The 24,174-nt window shown below is 39.5% G+C and overlaps 1 protein-coding gene and 1 pseudogene across 2 annotated transcripts in view; both read right to left on the reverse strand.

Annotated features, from left to right (window-relative positions):
• Positions 1-2,617: 2,617 nt before the first annotated feature.
• Positions 2,618-24,174, reverse strand: part of DHX40 (DEAH-box helicase 40) — a 50,320-nt gene continuing 28,763 nt past the window's right edge. For both annotated transcript variants that reach the window (XM_074388073.1, XM_003929088.4), the window contains 6 exons: positions 12,071-12,185; positions 11,453-11,561; positions 8,938-9,032; positions 5,186-5,255; positions 4,698-4,926; positions 2,618-3,924 (listed from right to left, as the gene is read on the reverse strand). In XM_074388073.1, coding sequence (XP_074244174.1) covers positions 3,785-3,924; positions 4,698-4,926; positions 5,186-5,255; positions 8,938-9,032; positions 11,453-11,561; positions 12,071-12,185 — 758 coding nt within the window. In that variant the 3' untranslated portion in view covers positions 2,618-3,784. The remainder of the gene's footprint in view (positions 3,925-4,697; positions 4,927-5,185; positions 5,256-8,937; positions 9,033-11,452; positions 11,562-12,070; positions 12,186-24,174) is intronic.
• On the reverse strand, positions 5,987-8,930 carry LOC141581781 (cytochrome c oxidase subunit 6A1, mitochondrial pseudogene; annotated as a pseudogene).

Genomic DNA, 24,174 nt, shown 5'->3' on the forward strand with positions numbered 1-24,174 from the left:
ATTACAGGCATGAGCCACCATGCCTGGCCCAAATCAGACAATTTTATTATTCCCTACAGTTTGAACATATGGAAAAAGCATTAAATATCTAAAATAATGAGAGACCTTTTTGTCAATAATTAGAAGACTGAGGTAGTATGAGGTGTAGTAAGACTGGTATTTTCATATATTGCTGGTTGGAATATGAACTGGTTCATCTGTCCTGCCGAGTAGGAGTATACATCAAGAATTTCAAAAAATAAATCACTTTCACTGCTGTAAAATTCAACAGTAAGAACACATCACAATTTACTAATGTTTTTCTCTACTGACAGCTATATATATGTGCTGTTTTCAGATTTTTTTCTATTAGAAACAATGTTGTATTTACATTGTAATGAATGCTGTATTTAACTTTTTTATGTATTTATCAGCAGCAATTAATGTTAAATCTATAGGAGTCCAATTTTATGAGGCACAGTACATTGTATATAGTCTCGGAATTCCTAGTCTAGAGAAACCCGGAAACCCCTAAGTCTAAATGTGGACTTACTGGATCCACCCTAAGTTATCAAAATTATCACCAATAAGGGGCAAATGCCATGTACCTCCAGATGTGATACCCTGTTCAAAACCACCTAAGTCTAGAGGCGGACTTACTAGGTATCAGGTTGTACACAGCTTCAACTTTACTAGATATTGCCAAAATGTTGTCTAACATAAGACCTGGCTGGTCATGGTGGCTCATGTCTGTAATTCCGGGATTTTGGTAGGGCGTTTGAGCCTAGGAGTTAGAGACCCAGCCTGAGCAACATAGTGACACCTCATCTCTACAACAAATGAATTTTAAAACAGTTAGCCGGGTGTGTCAGCACACACCTGTACTCTCAGCTACTCAGGTGGCTAAGGTGGGAGGATTGCTTGAGCCTAGGAGGCCAAGGAAGTAGTGAGCCATGATCATACTGTACTCCAGACGGGGCAACAGAGCTGTTAAAAAAATTAATTAATTAAACAAGAACAATTTATTCATCACCAACACTTTTGAGAAGTATTAATTATTGCTAATATGATGTAAATTAATGGCATCTCCCTAATTACACGTTAGGTTCATTGTCTTATTTATTGACCCTTCCTTCCTGTTCCCCCTTTTATGAAAGGACCGACCATGTCCTTTGCCCATTTTCTATTATAACATTTGTCTTTGATTCTGTTTTATTTCATTTAGTAACTTGAAGGTGTATTCACATTCTTTTAAGAACAAAATCCTCCATAAAATCCAGCTTTCCTCCAAGGCTGCTTCCACATTCTTGCCTTAACTAATTCCAGCATTCCCTGATACTATTACTCTCACAGTCTTCTCAGCGTGAACCAAAAACCAGAAACTTCTTATCAGTATCAGTCACAATTATCCCAAAACTGTAATGATGTCCTTCCCTTCTAACAAATCTATAAAATTATTCCAAATTCCATAGATTGGTTTTCAAAGCTTTCTATAATCTGACCTCAACATTTTCAGCCAGCTACTCTGCTATATATATTCTATCCACCAAGTAAACTCAACTGTTTGCCACCATCTCAAACACCCCCTGGGGTTTCTATAAGTAATTATCTGTCTTGATCTATGCTCTTCTTAGCACCCACTCATTTATCAGACATTCATCCTTCAAGGAAAATTCTTCCTTACAATATAATACCAACAAATATAGAAAAGAATTAAAAAAAAAAAATCACCATTTTGCAGCCATAAGAATAAAATGGATTCAGGCAAGAATAATCAATTAATGATAAATCCAAAATGTCGTATTTTATAAGGAACAAAATATTTTATATAATGTCAAAGTATCTCTCCCTCAAATTATTTGTGAATTATATGGATAACTACATTGATATCATTTAAAAAGCACCCTAATAAGTAATCAAAGTTAATACTATCAGTAAGGGGCAAATGTCACGTACCTCCAGATGTGATAATCCTGAAAGACACTATTCCTTATGCAGTATTCCAGTTAAAAATGCATAGCCATGAAGAAACATTGGAGAAATCCAAATTGAGAACATTCTATAAAGTAACTAGCCTATATTATTTTAAACTGTTAATGTGTCAAAGACAAGGACTGAGGACTTTTTCCAGATTAAAAGAGACTAAATACAATACATGATCCTATACTAAATCTTGAACTAGAGAAAAATGCCATAAAGGACATTACTGAAACAACTGATATAATTTGAATATGAGATGTAGATTCAGAATGTGTGCTTAATATTTACTAAACTAGATGAGGTTTCATTCCAAGAATCCACACACACTCCCACCACATCTAAGGAAATGCCCTTATACAATACACCTGAGAAGAGAAATGGACAGAAATAAATGATTAATATGTGTTAATAACAGTGTCTAGAGCACTACAGATAAAAATTAACATATTAAAACACTGGAAAGGTTCAGAGAAACTATCACCTCATTTTAGGAGCAAATACATGAATTTGGGTCCTTGTAATTTTTGATAAACATTTCAAATTTCTATTATTGAACATAAAACGAGATTCCAAAGGAAATAACTAGAAGAGTTTAGTTACCTATAAAAAATTTAGATTCTTAACTTTTACACAAAATATCTAAAAACACACATTATACTGTCTTTTTTAATTTTAATGACACTAATAGCTTTATTTAACAAACATTGAGTGACTACTATGTGCAAAGCACTATGCCAGATGCATGAAAGATACAAAGATGAAAAGAGACATAGTCCCTGCCCACAAGGAGCGTATAATCTAGTGAGGGAGACAAATACACAAATAACTAGAATACAAGGCAGTAAACAAGAGTGGGCAAGTGCAGAGTGTGGCCTGAGTGTGATACTAACTAGCCTCAAGGTTCCAATTTGAAACACGATGAAATAGTGTTGCCTGCTTTGAAAATTCCATCCCAAGTCTGGCATAATGGAAGTTAAATGGCCCTACCTAAGCAGCTGGAAATAATAGAGTAGGCCAGGTGGAGGGGCTGTTTGAAAGCACTATCACACCTACATACATGGTGCTGATATAAGTACGTAGGTATGGCTAAAAAAGAACTCATATATATATATGTATATATATATATCATCTGTCCTTTGGTTAATGGCTATAGCTACTGTTTTAAACAATATACTTTTATATAAAAAGGAATTTGTATAATCCCAGAAAAATCAATTTAAGGATTAATATTAATTCAAGAAAGAATCCTGCCATAGGCAATTTTATTTACTAATTGATTAAGTCTTTTCTCTAAATATCTATAAAGCTCTGTAGCAATTAAACAGTTAGACATTTAAGTATTGCTGAGTAGAAACCTCTTATGTTCAGCCTTCTGAAAGAAATGGTCACATACCTGATAAAGCACTATTCTAATAGCGACAAGAAGGCCTTAAAGAGATTTAAGGAAAATAATTTTTAATGCTTCAATGCAAATGGAGTACACGCTGATTAAATACAACTCAATGTTCTCTGAAAACATCTCAATGACAGCGTTTGATACCAGTTAAGGCCAGCAAAATTGCACTGAGGAAAATATTACATGTACTGTCTTTCATTGGTTTCATGTATCATTGCTTATGACTATGGCAATGCAATTTTTCCTTTGACAATTGCATTTATGGGAACTGATGAGCTTTGATTTATGAACTTTGACTTGCTTTTAGTTCATATGCCAATAACAAGTGCTGACCACTTCCTCTTGGTAGTGCTGTCTGAAATAACTGGCAAAGCAGAAGCACATTTCCTGGCTGCTTTTCCTACTTCCTGAATTGGAGGGTTCACCACCTTAGCCTGTTTCTTTCCGTGTATCACTGTGGTCTTGGGTCCTCTGCTGCTTTCTCTCAAGGAAACGAGCCCGTGCATCAGATATGGATTTGTCATCATTTCTTCTTTGCATTTTCTTTAGGACGTCTTTTGATATTCCATCTGAAAACATTACAAATTAATCCAATAAAACTTAGCTTTGAGATTCAGTACTGGAAGTGTTAAGAGAAAGAGAAGCCCTGATTTTTCAACATTAACAAAGTAAAAAGAATAAAGAGAAAAATAAATTTTACCCTTTCAAAAGCAACGTAGTCTGTGGCTACAAAATTAAGAGCACCAAGGCCAATGCGTCAGAAAAACTGACCCTAATTCAGGCACGTGGCACAGTGTTGTGACACTGTAATAAAATACCTAGTGGCTAACATTTCTAAAGACTTTTCTACGATTTCTTGGGCAAAACTCTTCACCATTCTATTTTCCAGTGAGGTCAAATAAAGAAAATACAATATGCTTCATCATTCAGCCTCAAAAAGCTTTACTTAAAAGCATTTTGTGTAGCTGGGCGCGGTGGCTCAAGCCTGTAATCCCAGCACTTTGGGAGGCTGAGGCGGGTGGATCACGAGGTCAAGAGATCGAGACCATCCTGGTCAACACGGTGAAACCCCGTCTCTACTAAAAATACAAAAAATTAGCTGGGCATGGTGGCGCGTGCCTGTAATCCCAGCTACTCAGGAAGCTGAGGCAGGAAAATTGCCTGAACCCAGGAGGCGGAGGTTGCGGTGAGCCGAGATCGCGCCATTGCACTCCAGCCTGGGTAACAAGAGCGAAACTCCGTCTCAAAAAAAAAAAAAAAAAAAAAAAAAAAAAAACCAGTAAAGCCCTACTGGGAAGCACTATGGCATAGTGGTTCAGAGTAGAACAAACGATTTACTCACCCTTTAACTGTTTTACATTTTCCTTATTTGTCCATCTCCTTCTTGCGTCTTCTCTCACTTCACGTCGGGCCACACTGCTCAAATCATGTGCATTAAATTCATGCAACTTGGGTAACAAGTCTCTTACCCATTCATAACGAATTGGGCATACAATTCTTGCGTAGACTTTGGTGGTAACCAATACTTCATGAAAAATGATCCATTCAAGTTTGGTTTCCTGTTCATGAAGCTATCAAACATTTCTTTTAAGGATCATAAACTCAATAACCTGCGCTATTTCACATTAGACCAACCAAATAGTCCAAACCCTTCTCAATTAATTCCTGTCTTCTTCAAACAAGAGGCATACGCCAACCAATACCCTTATAGATCTACGTAATATAGATATATGCACTTTAACCCCAAAGTGAAAAGTAGAAGACATTTATATATTACTTATTTCTACACCTTTACAGATTTCTTCCCTTTATTAAAAATAAAGCACTCACTGCTGAGGAAGGATGAATGTGAACCGGGCTTCCACGCCCATCCATTGTGCAAAACGTTCTCCCAACAGATCTGTAAACAGAAAAACAAAACGATAAAGACTAGAACAGTAAAAGAATGAAGTAAACAGAGCATTAAGTTCAGCAATGAACAATTGCAGTATGCTCCACTACAAAGAGCATTATAAGCAGAGGTTTGCATTTATTCAATTGTTACTACAACCTCTCTACCAATTCATCTTTTTTTTTTTTTTTTTTTTTTTTTTTGAGACGCAGTTTCGCTCTTGTTACCCAGGCTGGAGTGCAATGGCACGATCTCGGCTCACCGCAACCTCCGCCTCCTGGGTTCAGGCAATTCTCCTTCCTCAGCCTCCTGAGTAGCTGGGATTACAGGCACGCACCACCACGCCCAGCTAATTTTTTGTATTTTTAGTAGAGACGGGGTTTCACCATGTTGACCAGGATGGTCTCGATCTCTTGACCTCGTGATCCACCCGCCTCGGCCTCCCAAAGTGCTGGGATTACAGGCTTGAGCCACCGCGCCCGGCCCAATTCATCTTAAATTAATTATTCAAGTTAAACAGTAACTACAATCTGGTATAAGCAATCAGTAGTTATACTAACAATAATCTATGAGCTTTGAGAGCCAGGAATTTTATTAAAAGGTCAAAACTGAAACTCAAATAAATTAGCTAGACTTTTCAAGATCACAGAGCTCATGCATGGTAAAACCAAGTCCTAAATGGTTCTTCTGACTTAAATATGGTTTCTTTATGTTATATAACACTGCATATCTTTTTAAAGGGATAGGTGATTTTTCACTATTCTTTTTTTTTTTTTTTTTAAGTTTAAGTTATTTATTTAAGCCACCTTCTGCCACAACAAAGGAATGTAAGATCAATATACCAGTCATCATTTGATACAGGTAAAGAAGGTGAGCTTAAGGTCCCATATACTTTTTCTGGTCCATGTGCAGAGTAATGGTCCAAACCAGTGCTGTGGTCCCTGGTGCCCAGGTAGTGGTCCAGATTCTCTTTATTCATCTTCGTAGCCAGTTGGAAGTGGATTCGCATGAGAGTTATGGAATAGGGTTGGTTACCATCTCCCCAGGGAAACGGCTTGGTCCTGATGCAGAGATGAGGGTAGGCGAAGAACTCGGGTCTCTTGTGCTCTTTTTGCGACTTCGGGTACACATTCAGCATGCTGACTCCCACCCCAGGGAGCACGACAAAGAAGGTGAGGACCTTCTACATGCGAGCTAAACCTTCTCCGCTATAGGTGGCACTTGATATAGGCCGCCCCAGCTGTGAGCGGGACCGACCCAGCAGTTGAGAAAGCCGAGACGCAACAGCTGCCGCCATCTTCCACCTGGACCTCAATTTTTCACTATTCTAAAACTTGACAATTAGTTCATCTATAATTTTTCCAATTCATGCCCTTAACATATTTTCTTCCACATTTCCCTACCTAAATGTCATTCCAAAAAACTTATCAAAATAAAACCCTAGTTCATTTGTCATAATTTCCTATAGTACTTTGTATATATTTGTAGTATAACCCACATCAAACTGCATTGCAATTATTCACTTACATAACTGTATCCTCCATTAGATTCAGGTATCATCAAGAATAATGCAAGGACTCATGTTACTCTACCTTTCTATCTTCGTACCTGCCCAATTTGGCACACAGCGAGTAACCAAGACATATCATATTTTTAAAAGTGTAAAAAAAAATCAAAAAAAAAAAAAAAACCAAAAAAAAAACAAAAAAAATCAAAATTAAAAAAAAAAGTGTAAAATAATCTAAATTTACAGAAAAGTTGCAAGTAAAAAAATCTTTTTTACCTGAATCATTTGAGAGTAAGCTGCCAACCTAATGCTCCACTATCCCCAAATACTTGAGTGTGCACTTCCTACAGTCAACAGTCAAGAACATTTTCCAACATGACTATAACCATCAAAACCAGGAAATTAACACTGACACATTACTAATATCTTATCCTTAGACCCCACTGTCATTTCACCAAATGTCTTAATAATATCCTTGATAGCAAAAGGATTTAATTCAGAATCATACACTGCCTTTTTCTTTTCATGTCCCTTTGGTCTCCTTCATTCTGGAATACTTCCTCAGTCTTTGACTTTCATGATCTTGGCACCTTTAAGATGTCAAGGCTAGTTACTGTGTGTTATGTCCCTCAGAGACATAATGCTATGTTTTTCTCATTGTATCCTATCAGGAAGAACATGATTTCGATTTATTTCATTATGTTCACTTTGATGCTTGATTTTGGTAGCATATGCCAGGATTCTCCACTGTAAAATTACTTTTTGCTTTTGTAATTAAAAAAAAATTTATGGAGAGGTACTTGTAAGCAATTCCATTTCTCATTAAGCTTTTAATTTACTCATTTATTAATTTATACCATGATAGACATATGATTTCACATTTTATTAAGTACATAATAATCTACTACTATCATTACTTATTTTGACGGTTAAAGTGTCTCATATTTGATCAGTTGGGGCCTCTTCATGCTGGCTCCTATGTTCTTCTGACATGGCCTCAACCTTTGTTAATCACTTCTTTGCTTGCTGGCAAAATAAGATGTTCTGGGCTCATCTTTCACTTTCCCAGCCCCATTTCTCCAAAGAGCCCTGATTTCTTTAAGTGGCAGACGGATATCCCAAGTCAAGATCTGGGCATTATGTCTACTCATTGTTATTGCAGTGAATAGAGGGACTGGGAGTTGCTGTTTCAGTCCCTCTCAGAGATAGCACATATATACATATAAATATTTGCATACATATAAATGCATTACATATATACACACTAACATCTATTTTTATTCCAGTGTCCGTCCATGCATCCATCTAAATTGAAACCCCTAACTTTATAACGATATACTGAAATTTCAATCCAGCAGCACAGAGATCATTCCCATTTTCTCACTTTCAGTATTTTTAATACCCTTCACCATTATCACTCATAGTTATGTGACCAATTCCTCTGTATATAATGAATCTCTATCACCACCAATGTTATCCCTTTCTCTATAAAGATGCCTTCCAGCTGGGCGCGGTGGCTCGTGCCTGTAATCCCAGCACTTTGGGAGGCTGAGTCGGGTGGATCACTTGAGTCTGGGAGTTTGAGACAGGCCTGACCAACATGGAGAAACCTCGTCTTATTAAAAATAAAAATTAGCTGGGCGTGGTGGCGCATGCCTGTAATCCCAGCTACTGGGGAGGCTGAGGCAGAAAAATGGCTTGAACCCAGAAGGTGGAGGTTTCCAGCCTGGGCAACAAGAGTGAAACTCCATCTCAAAAAAAAAAAAAAAAAAACCGCCTTCCTCACTACACTCAGACTGACACCCCAAACCAAATAACCCCTCCCCACCTTGCTCAAGCCTTAATACTCCATGCCAAGCTACCTTTTCTCAGGGATGCCATGGTCAACCTACCTGGCTTTCACACTATACACAGGGCCACCCCTCTGCAAGAAAACTCTTGTTACTTGCCTTAAGTGAAGATAACTCATGCTCAACAGCCACCCTAAAAACACACCTCCTATCCTGCTTGAACTCTAATACCATACTCTGAGCCACTGCAGCTCTCCCTGGTCATTGTAATTGATGTCATAATCATCAAAGAGCTTAAGTCAAATCTTCAATGTTTATTATTAAATAGTCCAATATTGTAGTTAGTCAAATACAGTATATATCTTGATCCATCTCTCAAGTTCTTAATGCTTACCTTCGAGCTACATTTTTGAAATAGCCTGCACAGAGACATCTTCGTAGTACTTCATGTTTAGGGCCCTCAAAGGTCTCTCTTGGGAAATCACTTTGCTGTAAAAAGATTATATATAGAGTGGTAAATCTCATAGCACAATTTGAAATAATCTTTTATTTTGAAAAATCCACATTTCTAAAGACTTCCGTTTCTGCCAAACATAGAGTAAAAGGGACCAGATTTACCCTTCTACCTGAAAACAAAAAAAATGAACAAAATATATGAAATAATGATTTCCAAAACACTGTAATATCAGGCAATAAAGGACAGTGACTCCAGAGACAGGAAATAAATGCAGTACATCCAACAACTGTCCCAACTTCAGCCTTGAGAAAGACTGCAGACCAAGGTACAGGGAAGTAAAGCTCAAATGGAATCCAGAGAAGTCCCTGGGTTAGGGAGACAAAGCTGGGAGTCCAGGAAGACCAAGGTGGCCAGAATTCACAGAACAAGAGTTCAGGAAAGAAGAGAACTACGTAAAGACACAACTCCAGAGAGATGCAAAGGGTCCTCCTCAAGTGTTCTGTGGAGTACTGATTCGCACATGAATCTGAGGAAACTACCAGCTCAAGAAAAGAACCTCTTAAAAGGACGTTTTCACAGGGCTAGTAATGGCGCCTGATCCTATAAGCCACATGAGCATACTACACTACAATAATTCATGTGATTTTAGAAAGAGTACTCAGATGTGTCTTGCCTCAGTAGAGGGGAACAACTGGCCCTGCACTGAGTGCTGCTCTGATCCCACCTACCAAATGATGCAAGCAAGACCCAAAAAGATCAAAACATTTCCAAGTAACTAGAACACAAAAATACCCAGCCCCCAACAAGGTGACATTCACAATGTTCAGCATCCACTGAAAAGTTATCAGGTATGATGTAAAAAAGCAAAAAGATACAATCCATAAATGAGGACATCGATAAATTAAAATCAACCTAGAACTGACACAGATTTAATTATATTCCATTATATAATTATTTGTATAGCTGGATTATGTATGTTCAAAAAGTAGAGACCTGAAAAGTAAAATGTAAAAATTTAAAGACTGAAATCCAACATATAGAGATGAAAATACAACACCTGAGATGACAAATATACTAGATGGGATTCATGGCAGATTAAACATTGCAGGAGAAAAGATTAATGAACTTGAAGATAAGGCAAACAGAAAACATTCATAATGAAACAAAGTATAACAGTGGTTTCCAGAGGCTGGAGAAAGAAGAGAATGGGTAGGTTTTTTGGTTTTGTTTTGAGTCAGGGTCTTATGCTGTCACTCAGGCTGGAGTCAAGTACCCAGTATCAATGATAAGTTCTTAGAAAACTGCAACGCTAAGCAAAATTTTTAAAGTAATTTTTTTCCTCATCAATGTAAGAACAACGGTGAATAAAACCGTATTTTTCTGAAATCAGGTTCGTTACTACAAAAGAAAAAAACATTTTTCTAGGGCCTGCTGTAGATCAGTGGTTACCTGGGTAAGTGGGGAGGTTCTGGGAAGTGAGACAAATGGATTATAAAAGGGAATGAGGCTAGGCACGGTGGCTCATGCCTGTAATCCCAGCTTGGGAGGCCGAGGTAGGTGAATCACTTGAGGTCAGGAGTTTGAGACCAGCCTGGCCAATATGGTGAAACCTCATCTTTACTAAAAATACAAAAATTAGCTGGGTGTGGTGATGCAAGCCTGTAATCCCAGCTACTTGGGAGGGTGAGGCAGGAGAATCGCTTGAACCTGGGAGGCAAAAGTTGCAGTTAGCTGAGATTGGGCCACTGCATCCCAGCTTGGGGGTCAGAGTGAGACTCCATCTCAAAAAAAAAAAAAAAAGCCGGGCGCAGTGGCTCAAGCCTGTAATCCCAGCACTTTGGGAGGCCGAGGCGGGTGGATCACAAGGTCAAGGGATCGAGACCATCCTGGTCAACATGGTGAAACCCCGTCTCTACTAAAAATACAAAAAATCAGCTGGGCATGGTGGCGTGTGCCTGTAATCCCAGCTACTCAGGAGGCTGAGGCAGGAGAATTGCCTGAGCCCAGGAGGCGGAGGTTGCGGTGAGCCGAGATCGCGCCATTGCACTCCAGCCTGGGTAACAAGAGCGAAACTCCGTCTCAAAAAAAAAAAAAAAAAAAAAAAAAAAGGAAATGAGAAAACTGGGAGAAGTTGGATATATTCCATTATCTTGATAGTTGTTTTATGCAAATGTCAAAACTCATCAAAGTGTAAACCTTAAATCTGTGTTGGTTATTGCACATCAATTATGTATCAGGAAAGCAATTTTCAAATATCTTCAATTCTGTAGATACGATTCTTTTATTACTACTAGGAATCTTTCATGGGGTCAGGGAGATGGCTATACACAGAAACAAATAGAAAGGAAGGTTGGTAGTGAGGAAAGGGTGGTAATGTACATCACTGAAAATTCAGTATAAAATATATAGGTCCAAAATCCTACTCAAGAAGAAAAACCATTATGGCAATCACCTGTTTAAGCTTCCTAATTAGTTCTCGAAGTTGGGCTTCCACACGAAATGCAGAAAATAAGCACCTCCAGTGAATCCAGTGTTTTTGGCACCACGAAGCTGGAGCTCCACTGCAAAATAAAAAACTCGTATCTTTAAAATATCTTCTCTAAGTAAAAGACAATCTAACATTCTCATTTCTATTACAAAAGTATAAACCCATAACCAACTGTCAGTTCCTTTAGGAGACCTGTTCAAGTACTAAAGAAGTATTTCAGGAAATTTGAAAAAAACAATTAAATTAATGACTACATTAAAAAATAATTTGTGAATGGATTTCTTTACTTACATATATGCATTAACAAATATCCAATCATTTTTTAATCTAGGCCACCTATATAGAAGCAAAATTCTATAAGGTCATTTTGAGGAAACGTTTGAGGAGAAAAGAAGAGAATCAGTATCATATACCAAGTGTCTACTAAGCAACAGTCATCTGACATAGATAATTTCACTGAAATTCAAAATACCTTGAGGTCAATATCTTCACTGAACCTAAGTGTTACGAGCCACATAATAAGCACATATTGGAACTATACATCAAATTGACATTTTCTATACAAAGGACTACCTTACATACCTTGATTTGCATTGTTCAAAGATGACAGCTAAAGTTGCAAAGTCATTAAATCCTCCAGCTTTAGTTGCCAATTCTCGATGTCTCTGTTCTGCTTCCTTCTGGTACTCCGGATCAACTGAAAGAATTAAGAGAGGCAATTCAGTTATACTTTACATTAAGTGTCTACAATCATTTTGTTTTCAGAAGCTCATTAAAATCTGCCTCATCCTCTGGGGTGAAGTAAGGTAGAGCTATATGAACTCTTCTTAACTCCTCTTGGGAGGCTCTAATTTCTGCCACAATTCCTTTTCTTCTTTTAATAACACTTTGGAGATTTTACCTGAATAACAACATTACTTCTCCCAATCTACTTGCCTTTTTAAAATAGCAGTTGCAATTTACTTTTTAAATCAGTTTTGTTATAAGAGTAATCCATGCTTACAGTTAAAAAAAAAAAAATGGGCCGGGCGCGGTGGCTCAAGCCTGTAATCCCAGCACTTTGGGAGGCCGAGGAGGGTGGATCACGAGGTCAAGAGATCGAGACCATCCTGGTCAACATGGTGAAACCCCGTCTCTACTAAAAATACAAAAAAAAAAAAATCAGCTGGGCATGGTGGTGCATGCCTATAATCCCAGCTACTCAGGAGGCTGAGGCAGGAGAATTGCCTGAACCCAGGAGGCAGAGGTTGCGGTGAGCCGAGATCGTGCCATTGCACTCCGGCCTGGGTAACAAGAGTGAAACTCCGTCTCAAAAAAAAAATGTAGTGGTATAAAAGAATATCATGTAAAAGTTCAATGTTCCCCAGTTAGTCACACTACCCATAAACCAATTCTCAAGGCTAACTACTGTTCATTATTTAGTGTGTATCCCTCATGGTATTTTCTATGTATATATGAGCATATGCACACAGTGTTTCATTTTTCTATAAATGGAGTATATAATCTGAAAATTCATTTATTCATTTAATATCAGCTCCATATTAGGACATACAGAATTATTCATTCGCAAAAAACAGCAATACAGGGCCAGCTGTGGTAGCTCACGCCAGTAATTCCAGCACTGAAAGGCAGAGGCAAGTGGATCAACTGAGCCCAGGAGTTAAAGACAAGCCTGGGGAACACAGCAGGACCCCGTCTCTACAAAAAATACAAAAATTAGCCAGGCATGGTGATGCACACCTGTAGTCCCAGCTACTCAGGAGGCTGAGGTGGGAGGATCACTTGAGCCCAAGAGGTTGAGGCTTCAGTAGGCGGTGGCAGCATCCCTGCACTTTGGCCTGGGCAACAGAGTGAAACTGTCTCAAAAAAGAAAAAATGAAAAATAATAGTGATACGATGTTCTTCAAGAGTATGGGGAACATAATACAATTTAACCAGTTCTTATTTATCCAATTCCCAACTATAGGCAATTAGACGTAATCTCCATATATGCAGAATTGACCTACTACAAACATTTTCTTTTCTTTTTTAATGTAATATTAAAGTATAACATGCATACAGAAAATTACACAGGATGTAAGTGTGTAGCTCAATTAATATTCACAAACAATTACATACCAATGTACCCAAAAACCAGATCAACAAACAGTATCACCAGCATCCCAACAAACCCCCTTATGCCCTCTTTCCAGTAACTACCTATTCCCTTCCACAAGGGTAACTATATCCTGACTTCTAATCCTACAGATGGGTTTTGCCAATTTGTTTTTCTTTTTGTGTGTGTGTTTTTTTTTGAGAGGATGCCTCACTCTGTCACCCAGGGTAGAGTGCAGTGGTATGATCTCAGCTCACTGCAACCTCTGCCGCCCAGGTTAAAGCGATTCTCTTGTCTCAGTCTACTGATTAGCTGAGATTTACAGGCGCCTGCCACCACACCACTTTTTGTATTTTTAGTAGAGATGGGGTTTCACCATCTTGGTCAGGCTGGTCTTGAACGCCTGACCTCACGATCCACCTGCCTCAGCCTCCCAAAGTGTTGGGATTACAGGTGTGAGCCACTGCACCCATCCGGGTTTTGCCCATTTTTAACCTTTGTGTAAATCAATCAAACAGTATATACTTGATGTGTCTGTTTTCTCTTGCTCAACATTACGTTTTTGAGATTTATCTGTTACTGACTTTGATACCTATTAATTTAGGACTGATGTGCTTTCTGAATGCCAAAATTCCCCATATGGCACTTTACCCAGGGCTAACTTTTTTTTTTTTTTTTTGAGACAGAGTTTCGCTCTTGTTGCCCAGGCTGGAGCGCAGTGGCACAAGGTCGGCTCACCGCAACCTCTGCCTTCTGGTTTCACAGATTTCTCCTGCCTCAGCCTCCTGAGTAGTTGGGATTACAAGCGCCTGGCTAATTTTTGTATTTTTAGTAGAGACGGGGTTTTACCACGTTGGCCAAGCTGGTCTCAAACTCCTGACCTTGTGATCAGCCCACCTCGGCCTCCCAAAGTGTTGGGATTACAGGCGTTGAGCTGTGCCTGGCCAACCCAGGGCTAATCTTTCAGAGTCCCATTCTTTCAAAACTGCATAGGGATCCTTCCTTCAACCTAACATGTCACACCACAGTTCCTATTCCCTATACCTATCACAGCTAGATTTAACAGAGGCATAATGTTGCCTGATTTCAGGGAGCAGCACTTACTATAGACTACAAGGTGAATCTGTAAAGCAGCAATTCGTTATTAGGAGGAAAGTAATTTGATTAAGTATAAAGTCTTCCATCCTATTCTTTAAGTAGCTTCTAACTACATTACCTAGGTAGCAACTGAAAGAAGCAGCTAGAGACAAAAGAAGAGACAAAAGAGAATATTATTTATCTCAGACCATACAAATGACCCTGATAAGAAGAAGATATAAATTATTATTATTATTATTTTGAGACGGAGTTTCGCTCTTGTTACCCAGGCTGGAGTGCAATGGCACAATCTCGGCTCACCGCAACCTCCGCCTCCTGGGTTCAGTCAATTCTCCTGCCTCAGCCTCCTGAGTAGCTGGGATTACAGGCATGCGCCACCATGCCCAGCTAATTTTTTGTATTTTTAGTAGAGACGGGGTTTCACCATGTTGACCAGGATGGTCTGGATCTTTTGACCTCGTGATCCACCCGCGTCGGCCTCCCAAAGTGCTGGGATTACAGGCTTGAGCCACCGCGCCCGGCTATAAATTATTATTAATCTCCATTTCTTGAACTGCTGAGGGATACTATTTTTTTTTTTTTTTTTTTTTTTTTTGAGATAGTCTTGCTCTGTTGCCCAGGCTGGAGTGCAGTGGTGCAGTCTTGGTTCACTGCAACATCCATCTCCTAGGTTCAAGCGACTGTCCTGTCTCAGCTTCCCAAGTAGCTGGGACTACAGGTGCAAACCACCAAGCCCAACTAATTTTTATATTTTTTAGTACAGACAGGGTTCTACTCTGTTGGCCAGGCTGACCTTGAACTCCTGACCTCAGGTGATCCACCTACTTCTACCTCCCAGAATGCTAGAATTATAGGCATGAGTCACTGCACCAGCCAGGGAAACTAATTTTAAACCCAAAATATCTCATTTCAAGCACCTAACTGCCATCCCCCAGAAGATACTGTGCCAAAAGTCAAATTGCACTAGACTCCAGCATTGACCCCATCCTGGCTCTTTTTTTTTTTTTTGAGACGGAGTTTCACTCTTGTTACCCGGGCTGGAGTGCAATGGCTCGATCTCGGCTCACTGCAACCTCCGCCTCCTGGGTTCAGGCAATTCTCTTGCTTCAGCCTCCTGAGTAGCTGGGATTACAGGCACGCGCCACCATGCCCAGCTAATTTTTTGTATTATTTTTAGTAGAGATGGGGTTTCACCATGTTGACCAGGATGGTCTCGATCTCTTGACCTCATGATCCACCCGCCTCGGCCTCCCAAAGTGCTGGGATTATAGGCGTGAGCCACCGCGCCCGGCCCCATCCTGGCTCTTAACACTAAGAGACAAGCCTACCTAAAAATCAGTGCTTCCTGGAATCCCTAGAATCATGGCATTTCCTGCTATAGTAATATAGAGTAGCTGGGCACAGTGGCTCATGCTTGAAAACCCAGCACTTTGGGAGACTGAGGCGGGCAGATTGCTTGAGTCCAGAAGTTCAAGACAAGCCTGGGCAATATGGTGAAACCCTGCCTCTACTAAAAATAAAAAAATTAGCTGGACATGGTGGCATATGCCCATAGTGTCAGCTACTTGGGGGGCTGAGGTGGGAAGATCGCTTGAGCCCAAGGCCACAGTGAGCCAAGATTGTTCCACTGCACTCTAGCCGAGGTGACAAAGTAAGACCCTATGTCAAAGAAAGGGGAAGGAAAAAGAAAAGGTAAGGAAAGGGAAAGGGAAAAAGGGAAAGGGAAAGGGAAAGAAAAAGAAAGGAAGACAGTAAGACCCTGTCTAGGAAGAAAGGAAGAAAGGAAGGAAAGAAGGAAAGAAGGGGGGGAGGGGGAGGGGAGGAGGGGAGGGGAGGGGAGGGGAGGAAATGTAGAGCCCCAGCTGCCTGGGTCCCCTGCGTTGTGATGACTTAGAGAAGCTTCCAGCAACAGTTCAGTTTGTTTCTGCCTCCAGATAACCCTAGAAATGTACAGTTTGGCTGTAACCACGGCTCACCATCTCTTATTAAGATGTCGGAATTTTTTGTGCCAGGCACGGTGGCTCATGCCTATAATCCTAACACCTTAGGAAGCCAAGGCAGGAGGACTGCCTGAGCTCAAGAGTTTGAGACCGGCCTGGGCAACACGGTGAAACCCCGTCTCTACTAAAACACAAAAAATTAGCCAGGCATGGTGGTATGTGCCTGTAGTCCCAGCTAATTGGGAGGTAGAGGCTGCAGTGAGCTGAGATCACACCACTGCAGCCCAGTCTGGGTAACAGAGCGAGACTCCCTTACCAAAAAGAAAAAAGAATAACTTTGCAATAAAATCTAGTGAATTACAATTTTAAACTCAGCTCCTATTTTGTGAAGATTGACTGTATGGTCAGTGTTGGATGTGATTAGAGTGGCTATCTGCTCTAACTTTAAAAATAATTTAGAGAGCATCTCGCTTCTCTGGCTCTCTTTCCCGCATGGCTACCTTGTCTCTGTCTCTGCCTTTCTGTCCACCCCTACCATTATTCTCAGAGTTAAAAGACAAAGCATATTTTCATTCCTGTCCCTACCTCTTCCCTCAAAAATAACCTAATTAGTTAAAATTTAAACTGGCGAAAAGTCCTACACCAAATTCAGGGTAGGTATAGGAACATCTAAATGCATATTATGTAGTTTATCTTCTAACAAAATGACAGTTTCATTACCCATTTTCATTTTCTCAGTAGACTTGTCATTTTCTCCTGTTTGTTAACTCTCCCCAGATGAGATTGAATTATCAGTTTTACCTCATGCAAATAGGTAGATGCCAATGAGGCAAAACTATAAAGAAGAAATTGAAGCAGTAAAACAAGGCTACATCAGCTGAACTTCTCCCTTGAGAAAGATAATGTAATACTTTTCTATACAGCAATCAGAAAAAAAAAATATTACATAGAAAAGGCTTCAGTAAAAACAGTTCTCAGAGTTGAGGCAGAGGAATAGGTTAAGCACTACGTAAACATGATGTATCCATTGTTTCTAAAAAATTAGTTAAAACACTTAAAATAAAAATATTAGAACCAACCCATGTAGTTATTTTAAATTTGCTCCATTTTTAGGCAATACTGTTTACAACCTAAAGAATATTTAACAGCCCTCACTCCACTGCCTGATTTCTAAAGCAACAGCTATACTAGCAGACAATCTCTATACAGTTTACTATAGGAACAGAGAGAAATTACTACATATGATGAATCACCATTTTGATGTTTAAATGTTTAAAATCTTTTTTTTTTTTTTTTTTCCCCCCCAGACAGGGTCTCACTCTGTTGCCCATGCTGGAGTACAGTGGTGTGATAACAGCTGACTGCAGCTCAGATTCCTGGGCTCAAGCTGTCCTCCGCTTCTTAGCTTCCCAAAGTGCTGGATTACAAGTGTGAACCACCACGCCAGACCATGTTTAAAAACCTTAACTCACTGTTCAGATCTTAAAATACTAGCCAGTTTGCCAGTGATACAGATATAATAAACTAAATTAGGTAATCTACAATGACTAATATCCAAGCCAGAAAGGACTGCCTAACCGATTAAAAACTATAAATGCACTTAGAAGCAGGTGAAAAACCAATGCACATTTTGGGTGTAAGGGTGTAACAGGATCTCAAGAAGTCACATGCTCAAAAACACGCTGCATCTTGCAGCAGCTGAAGTTCTTGAAGACCCAAGTTTAGATGCCTAGGTCGTTCACACATCTAGCTAGAGTATTTCTTGAAGTATACAGAAGAAGCTAGTAGCAGTTGTTGTCTCTAGGAATCAGGTCTGGGGACCTGATTAGGAGGGGTAAGTCTCAGTAGGCTTATCATTTTCTCCTGTTTATTAACTTTACCCAGATGAGACAGAATTATTTTATTATTATAATTATAAAAGTAATTATTATTCATTACTTTTCATTTAGCTACGTTTGTAGTGTTTGAATTTGTAACTACACATACATACAGTTGACCCTTGAATAACACAGGGGTTAGGGATGACAACTCCCTCCCCCGACACAGTCAAAAATCCATGTATAACTTTTTACTCCTCCCAAAACTTAACTACTAATAGCCTATTGTTGACTGGAAGCCTTACTGATAACATAAACAGTTAATTATACACATTTTCTAAATTATATGTATTATATACTATATTCTTACAATGAACTAGAGAAAAGAAAATGTTATTAAGAAAATAAGGAAGAGAAAATACATTTACAGTACTAGATTGTATTTATCAATACTGTAAGTTTATATTATCTATTTACAAGATGAATCATCTTTCTGAAATAATGTGCAATTGTAGCTGCAGGCCTCAATCTATGATACATAGCAGACAATTCAACTTTTTCTTGTAATGTCAAACTTTTCTCTGCTTCTCAGGAACACTTCCAATATCACTAGTAGTACTCAGTAGGGATTCCATGGTATTATTCAAGGTCTGAAGTATTGCACTAAACATAACGAAAAACACCAGAGTACTATGAGAAATCACTTTTTTTTTTTTTTTTTGAGAAAGAGTCTCGCTCTGTTGCCCAGGTTGGAGTGCAGTGGCATGATCTTGGCTCACTGCAACCTCCACCTCCCAGGTTCAAGCAATTCTCCCTGTCTCAACCTCCAGAGTAGCTAGGCATGTGCCACCATGACCAGCTAATTTTTGTATTTTTAGTAGAGATGGGGTTTCACCATGTTGGCGAGGCTGGTCTCAAATTCCTGACCTCAAGTGATCTGCCCGCCTTGGCCTCCCAAAGTGCTGGGATTACAGGCGTGAGCCACTGCTCCTGGCCGAGAGATCACTTTTTACTGCAACACAAAATTTACTGGAGAGATGAACTATTCACGCAAAGATGACTAGCATAGTGTGGTGTTTTAAGCAGATACAACACTTGAGCTCAGGGCAACAGTGACAGGAGTTGGCTACAAATTATTACAATATGTGCTACTATACTACTTATAAATTAATTTTATGCAGTTTTTAACACAATATCTTTACATTTGTTTATATGACTGGCACCATGCAGTCTGTGTTTGCATGCATTTTTGATAATTTTTAATGTTTTACAATATGTTTTATGGTAGCAAATTATAAAAGGCTAGTATATACACATATGTTATGACATGCTTAATTTTTAAAAAGTATTTCCAGGCTATGCAGTTCATCTGTGAGTTTTTTCAAATTGTCACAAATCTCTGAAAACTTTCCCAGTATTTGAAAAAATCCACAAATAAGTAAACTGCACAGTTCAAACCTATGTGTTCAACGGTCAACTGTATTGGGAATGGTAGTGTGAGAAGTCAGGTGAAACTTCTTTTCTAGAGAGACATCTATGAAACTAGTCAACATTACCAAAGACAATCTATTCAAAGTCTCTGGAGATTGATTAAAATGCTTAACACAAGCCTAATCTACGGAATTCAGTAAGGAGAGTAGGAAGAATGCCCCACCCTCCAAAGCTGTGTTCCTGGAAGGGCTATGTGAGAGCCTTCAGGGCAGCCTTTCCCTGACTCCTAAATCCTTCTATGTAGGGAAGATCAAAGCCTAACAGCTAATGACAGCTTATGCAGTCCTCTAGTCCCCACAGCTCTGTGTTGCAGAATTGTTCCATGGGATTCAGCAGCTCAGTGGTAGTTCCCACTATTCCCAGTTTCCCAGACTTATTCCAGGTTTGTTTGTTTGCAGCCAGTGAACATCTAGACATTGCATCTCACAAGGCTCTGTGCTGAAGAAGATGCAGTGAGCCACAGCATCAGTTCCTACCTCCCCAACCCCAAGCTTCTGCTATTTAGGGAGGACCCAAATAGAATAGCCAGTGAAGAACAGGCCCCCATTACCAACACTCTGCCCTCCAGCTCCTGCTCCATTGCACAGAGATTATTTTCCGGGGAGGATGAGGAAAGGATTATCAAAGACTGGCAATACCTTGCCCCTGCCAAGGTGCCCAACTTTCTTTGGATCAAGACTAGGGAGCAATTTTTGCCCTGGATGCTGTTAAAAACAACAGAGCCAGCAGCTAGCAATGAGTGGAGACTAACAGCTTGGTGTGACACCAATAGAGATAGACCACAACGGAGAGATCAGTGAAGGAAAATTGAACGGAGAGATCAGTGAAGAAAACAAAGAGAGACCTGCTAAAAGCATAGTCCTCCTGGTGTTCTACAAGACTGTTCTCGTGCCCAAAGCTGTGCCTTCTGAGAAGTAAATGAAGAGGGAATGTGTGAGCCTCTACTCCTTGGCCCAACACAGTACAAACTCATCAACTCCCTCAACCATAAAAGTAGTCTCTGAACCACAAACACAGATTCAACAATAGAAGGTGAAAACATCACTGGCTTAAAAGGTTTAGGTACAAACTCCGACCAATCGCTGACTGACCACTGGAGCTGACAAGGACAGGAAACAAAATGAAAACTGCCCTAGAGGAGCTCAACAGCAGATGTGAGCTGGCAGAAGAAGGAATCCACGAATTAAAGTTGTGTTTTTTGTTTTTTTTTTTTAATTTAAGACACGGGGCTGGGTGCAGTGGCTCAGCCCTATAATCTCAACACTTTGGGAGGCCAAGGCAGGTGGATCACCTGAGGTCAGTAGTTTGAGACCAGCCTGACCAACATGGTGAAACCTCATCTCTACTAAAAATACAAAAATTAGCTGGGTGTGGTGGCAGGCGCCTGTAATCCCAGCTACTAGGGAGGCTGAGGTAAGATAATTACTTGAACCTAGGAGGTGGAGGTTGCAGTGAGCCAAATAGCACTACTGCACTCCAGGCTAGGGGACAGAGCAAGACTCTGTCTCAAAAATAAAAAGACATGGGAAAAATATTTTAACAGACACATCACAAAGGAAGACAGATAAATGGCCAATAAGCACACAAAAAAGTGCTTAACATTATTAGTTATCAGGAAAATGCAAATTAAAACCACAAAGAGGCACATAATAGAATGTGTGAAACAAAAATGATTGGCAAAACCAAATGTTGAGAATGATGTTTAGTGCAAGTTGTACTCTCAAACATTGCTGATCGGATTTTTAAATGGTACAACTATTTAGGGAAAAGGTTTGGCAGTTTCTTAAAGATGCACATACACCTACTCAATGGCACAGCAATTTCTTTCCTAGGCATTTACCTTATTAAGAGAAATAAAAAGGGTTGGGCGCGGTGGCTCAAGCCTGTAATCCCAGCACTTTGGGAGGCCGAGGCGGGTGGATCACGAGGTCGAGAGATCAAGACCATCCTGGTCAACATGGTGAAACCCCGTCTCTACTAAAAATACAAAAAATTAGCTGGGCGTGGTGGCGCGTGCCTGTAATCCCAGCTACTCAGGAGGCTGAGGCAGGAGAATTGCCTGAACCCAGGAGGCGGAGGTTGCGGTGAGCCGAGATCGCGCCATTGCACTCCAGCCTGGGTAACAAGAGCGAAACTCCGTCTCAAAAAAAAAAAAAAAAAAAAAAAAAGAGAAATGAAAATATACACCCACAAAAGTTTTGTGCAATAATGTTCAAAACAACTTCACTCAAAAATAGAACTAGCCGGGCGCGGTGGCTCAAGCCTGTAATCCCAGCACTTTGGGAGGCCGAGGCGGGTGGATCACGAGGTCAAGAGATCGAGACCATCCTGGTCAACATGGTGAAACCCCGTCTCTACTAAAGGTGCAAAAAATTAGCTGGGCATGGTGGCGCGTGCCTGTAATCCCAGCTACTCCGGAGGCTGAGGCAGGAGAATTGCCTGAACCCAGGAGGCGGAGGTTGTGGTGAGCCGAGATCGCGCCATTGCACTCCAGCCTGGGTAACAAGAGCGAAACTCCGTCTCAAAAAAAAAAAAAAAAAAAAAAAAAAATAGAACTAAACAAGAAACAATTCAAATTGTCCATCAACAGGATAATGTACAACTGCATGTCCATAAAGTGGAATACTAGTCAACAATAAAAAGAATAAAGTATTGATACATACAACAATATTAATAAATCTAACATACATTATGTTGACCAAAAGAAGCCAGACACAAGAAAGGATGGTGTATAATTCTATTTACAGAAAGTTTTGGGCTAGGTATGGTGGTTCACACCTGTAATCCCATCACTTTGGGAGGCTGAGGCCAACAAATCACCTGAGGACAGGAGTTTAAGACCAGTCTGATCAACATGGTGAAACTCCGTCTCTATTAAGAATACAATAATTAGCCAGTGGTGGTGGCACATGCCTGTAATCCCAGCTGCTTGGGAGACTGAGGCAGGAGAATTGCTTGAACTTCGGAGGCGGAGGTTGCAGTGAGCCAAGACTGCGCCATTACACTCCAGCCTGGGCAACAAGAGTGAAACTCCGTAACAACAACAACAAAACTTGTTTATCCTTAGTTTTCTATCCTAGGGCTAAGGCACGGTAAACCCTCAGTAAATGCTCAGTGAATTATTGTCAATCTAAATAAATGAAGAGATATTCCATGAACATGGATAGGAAGACAATACTGTCAAGATGTCATTTCTTTGCATTTTGATCTATCTTAATTAAAACACAATCCTAATTAAAATCCCAGCAAGTTATTTTGTGGATTTCAACAGACTGGTACTAAAGTTTATATGAAAAAGACCCAGAACAGCTAAACAATTTTGAAGAGGAAAAACAAAACTTCAAGAGTTACTATAAAGCTCCAATAACCAGGACAGTGTAGTATTGGTGGAAGACTAGACATACAGATAAATGGAACAAGATACAGAGCCAAGAAACAGACCCATATAAGTATAGTCAATTGATATTTAACAAAGGAGCAAAGGCATTTCAACAGAAAAAGGCTAGTATTTTAAACAAATAGCACCACAACTGTATATCCAAATACTAAAAGACAGAAGAGAAAAATCTAGATGACTTTGGGTACGACAATGACTTTTTTAGATACAACAAAAAAGACACAATCTATGAAAGAAATAATTGATAAGGTAGACTTCATTGAAAATAAAAACTTCTGCTCTACAAAAGACAATGTCAAAACAATTAGAAGATAACTCACAGACTGGGAGAAAATATTTACAAAAGATGTATCTGTTAATAAACTATTTAAAATACGCAAAGACCTCTTAACAATAACCCAATTTAAAAAGACCTGAACAGATATTTCATCAAAAAAGGATAAACAGATGGTAAATAAGCAAATTAAAAGATGCTTAACATCTTCTGGCATCAGAGAACTATAAATTACAATTAAGAGGTATCACTATACATCAGTTAGAATGGCCAAAATCCAAAACATTACTGCCACCAGGATTCGAAGCAAAAGGAACTCTCAGATTCATTGCCAGTGGGAATGCGAAATGGCACAGCCACTTTGGAAGACAGTTTGGTAGTTTCTTACAAAACTAAACATATTCTTACATGATCCAGCAATGATTTGAGAACTATGTCTACAGAAAAACCTGTACATGGATATTTACAGCAGGTTTATTTGTAATTGCCAAAACATGAAAAAGCAACCAACATGTCCTTTAATAATGAGTGAATAAACGCATTCCATACAATGGAATACTATTCAGCAATAAAA

The sequence above is a fragment of the Saimiri boliviensis genome, chromosome 17 (genome assembly GCF_048565385.1).
Source record: "Saimiri boliviensis isolate mSaiBol1 chromosome 17, mSaiBol1.pri, whole genome shotgun sequence".
In the NCBI taxonomy this organism is placed as follows: Eukaryota; Metazoa; Chordata; class Mammalia; order Primates; family Cebidae; genus Saimiri; species Saimiri boliviensis.